Source organism: Scardinius erythrophthalmus, assembly GCF_964197995.2.
Source record: "Scardinius erythrophthalmus genome assembly, chromosome: 16".
Lineage (NCBI taxonomy): Eukaryota > Metazoa > Chordata > Actinopteri > Cypriniformes > Leuciscidae > Scardinius > Scardinius erythrophthalmus.
In genome coordinates, this window is record NC_138236.1 from 482,027 (window position 1) to 485,872 (window position 3,846).

Sequence of the window (3,846 nt, forward strand, 5' to 3'; positions counted from 1 at the left end):
TTATTCAATAAATAAATTAATAAATATGCAGCGAGTTTAACCCCCCCAATGGTAGACCCAAAGTTACGCCCTTGTATATATATATATATATATATATATATATATATATAGAGAGAGAGAGAGAGAGAGAGAGAGAGAGAGAGAGAGAGAGAGAGAAATATTATTTACATTAGGTAAACTTACCCCTAACTTTACAGACATATGGCTATAAAATAATATATTTTTTGGTAATAACATAGAAAAAACGCACAAGTTTTAAAAGAACATGTTTAAAGAATCAATAGTGAAGATGTATATTCCTGCACCAGAACTCGAGGAGCCGCTCATGAATATTAATTAGAACGCGGTGACGTCACGTCGTAAGATCACGCGCGCCAGGAACACATTAACCACAGGAGACAAAAACACTGAACTTGTGTGTGATGGAGGACCAACAGGAGGCAGCAGAGTCGACTCAACGTAAATCTTTGTTTATTTGCTCTTCATTTGTACAACATGAGAAATGAGATTTGACTGTGAGCAGAACACAGATCCCTGATTGAAGGCTTTGAGCAGGAGCCCGTCCCGTCACCCGAATCACTCACAACATACGAAACAACTCAGATTCAGTTACATCAATGAATAAACAATGTCTTTGGAGAGACTTTACTTAATAACAGGGCGTTCATATTTCCAAGCACAAATATATACAATAAATTAATATTCACCAGACATTTGCATAACCACTTTAGTGCATGGCTCAAGATTTCCTGAGAATAGTTGCAAAAAATAAAATAAAAAATAAACTAAGGCAGCTTGACCTTTTTACATATAAAAATTCAGCGGAGTACTTAATATTCATGATGCAAAGAGTTTTTTTTTGTGAAGAAATTGAGAATTTACAATCATCATAAGTGGAACAAGATAATATTTCACAACACAAAGATTCCGTTTTAGTGCAAATAAACCTCTTTGGGTAGTTTCCCTACTGTCAGCAGTACAGTAACTAACACCCGACGAAAATCCCAGAATGCATCCCGACACGCTTCCCATGAGGCTTCCCATGTCTTATTGAGACTGTAGATCGATTTGATGTGCAAGGTCGAAGAGCGAAAAGAAAGCGGCTAAAGCTATAGTTGACGTCATTAATGACTCGTTTCATATAATGCAAATAATTGTATAATCTCAAAAATATCTCAGATATGTATTTGCTTTAAGAAAGGCAAGGCTCCTCCACGTTTCATTCGGTCTGTTTCTATGCTGGTCATCGGAGGCGATTGTACTTTTAATCAGAAATTCAATGTGCAAAACTTGCAAAGAGAGGACATCTGAATCTCAGTTCTCTACAGCACCTGAGCGTTTATATGTGCGTTTGCACACGTTACATCTGATCCGGCTTCACCAGCGTCTACCTGAGGCCATTACCAGGAGAACCGATCCTCAAGGAGTCGCTCCCAATGAACTCAAAGATTCAGAGACTCAAGGAGTCGCTCAAGACCGAACTCAAAGCCTCAAGGAGTCGCTCAGACTGAACTCAAAGACTCAAGGAGTCACTCTGACTGAACTCAAAGACTCAAGGAGTCACTCTGACTGAACTCAAAGACTCAAGGAGTCACTCTGACTGAACTCAAAGACTCAAGGAGTCACTCCGACTGAACTCAAAGACTCAAGGAGTCACTCTGACTGAACTCAAAGACTCAAGGAGTCACTCCGACTGAACTCAAAGACTCAAGGAGTCGCTCCGACGAAACTCAGGCTCAAAGACTCAATGAGTCGCTCTGACTGAACTCAAAGACTCAATGAGTCGCTCCAACTGAATTCAAAGACTCAATGAGTCACTCAGACTAAACTCAGACTCAAAGACTCAAGGAGTCATTCAGACTAAACTCAGACTTAAAGACTCAATGAGTCGCTCCGACTGAACTCAAAGACTCAAGACTAAACTCAGACTAAACTCAAAGACTCAAGGAGTCACTCAGACTTAAAGACTCAATGAGTCGCTCCGACTAAACTCAAAGACTCAAGGAGTCACTCCGACTGAATTCAAAGACTCAGATACTCAAGGAGTCACTCAGTCTGAACTCAAAGACTCAAGGAGTTGCTCTGACTAAACTCATAGACTCAAGGAGTCGCTCAGTCTGAACTCAAAGACTCAAGGAGTCACTCAGACTCAAAGACTCAATGAGTCGCTCCGACTAAACTCAAAAGACTCAAGGAGTTGCTCCAACTAAACTCATAGACTCAAAGACTCAAGGAGTCGCTCTTGAAGGAAGCGAAGAGAAGGAAGATTCGATTCTTCTAAGGAAGAGAAGATGCAGAATAACCCAAGCGCCTCAACCAGGAAAGTCACAATAAATATCAAACCGACAAATAAATAAATAGAATAGTATACAAAAGAATTTTCCATCCTGCCATGTCACCTTCTTTAAAGAAAATGAGTGTGCAGGAAAACCAGACGCATCCTCTAAAATAAATTCAGGATGAAATCAAGCTCATACTCTCAAACAAGCAAAAACCGCCGTAAACGAAAATCAAACGAATGTGTCCGATTAAGATTCTCAAGTCCTGAAAGCCCTTTAAATGTGTGAGAACTGAGACCTGGTCCTTTTTAAGTCTTTCCCTCAAAGACGACAGACAGAAAAAAAAAACACATTTAAAGGCTACAAATATCTGAAAAATTGATTGACATATAATTAATCTCAGTTACTAACCAATATTCTTTGGTATGAAAGGAAATTTTATCATTTAAAGAAAAAATAAATTCCAAACTTTTTATTTGGAAAAGGCTAATTTAAGAGCAGCTACAGTATATTCCCCGTCATGATGTCCTGAGCGCCAGTAGGTGGCGATATAAACGTCCGCTTAGAGCAAGGCCACGCCCCCTCTCCGCCTCATTTACATTCTTAACTCAAGTTGTTTGTTTGTTTTTAAATCAGGTTTGTTCAATCACTCCATCGTGTTGAAATCTTGCATAGCGTGAACGTTAAACAGTCAATCTTGGATTCATACAAAAACCCTGTACCGCAGAAACAAAGCACAAAACAAGACCCTGCGTGATTCTTCATGGGCTCCACCAGCACCGGAAACAGAAGATGATGCGACTACACCACTGATATATGATGGAACACACACACACACACACACACACACACACGTCACTCTTCCTCTTCACCAGCAACTTCCTGCTCCTCATCCTCCTCTTCCCACGTTCTGTGTGTGACGGAGCCACTCCCGTGCGGAGACGAGTCTCCTTCGGGTTTTTCCAGGGATTTTCCCAGAGGTCCGGCGACGGCTCGCCACAACAGCTCCGGGAAGGGCATCCGCAGTGGAACCCCCGGGACGGGTCCGCCGTGGCCCTCGAGGAGCCCTGCGACGGCGCTCATGTGGTCCGGGAGCTGCTGATGGAGGCCGAAGGGTTCCGTGGGAGGAGACGCTCCCGGATCCGGGCCGGGGCCTCGCCGGGGCCGGCGGGTCCGGAGCTCCAGGCAACTGTGGCCCTTCCGGTGCCGCTGAAGATGGTCCTCGCGGGCGAACGCCTTGTGGCACAGCGGGCACTCGAAGGGCCGGTCGCCGCTGTGGAGCGAGAGGTGGTTCTTCAGGTCGTAGGAGTGCAGGAACCGTGCGGGACAGCTGGGACACGGATACGGGCGCTCACCCGTGTGCTTGCGCATGTGGATCTTCAGCTTGTCATTCCTGAGACGGGAAACAAGCGAGATTAAAGGATTAGTTCAGAATTAAAATTTCCAGATAATTTACTCACCCCCCCACCACGTCATCCAAGATGTTCATGTCTTTCTTTCTTCAGTTGAAAAGAAATTAGGAAAACATTCCAGGAATTTACTGCATATACTGACCTTTCTACCTGAC

General features: G+C 43.4%; 1 protein-coding gene across 3 annotated transcripts in view; it reads right to left on the reverse strand.

Annotated features, from left to right (window-relative positions):
- Positions 1-456: 456 nt before the first annotated feature.
- Positions 457-3,846, reverse strand: part of zbtb7b (zinc finger and BTB domain containing 7B) — a 33,176-nt gene continuing 29,786 nt past the window's right edge. For all 3 annotated transcript variants that reach the window (XM_081389897.1, XM_081389898.1, XM_081389896.1), the window contains one exon: positions 457-3,672. In XM_081389897.1, coding sequence (XP_081246023.1) covers positions 3,135-3,672 — 538 coding nt within the window. In that variant the 3' untranslated portion in view covers positions 457-3,134. The remainder of the gene's footprint in view (positions 3,673-3,846) is intronic.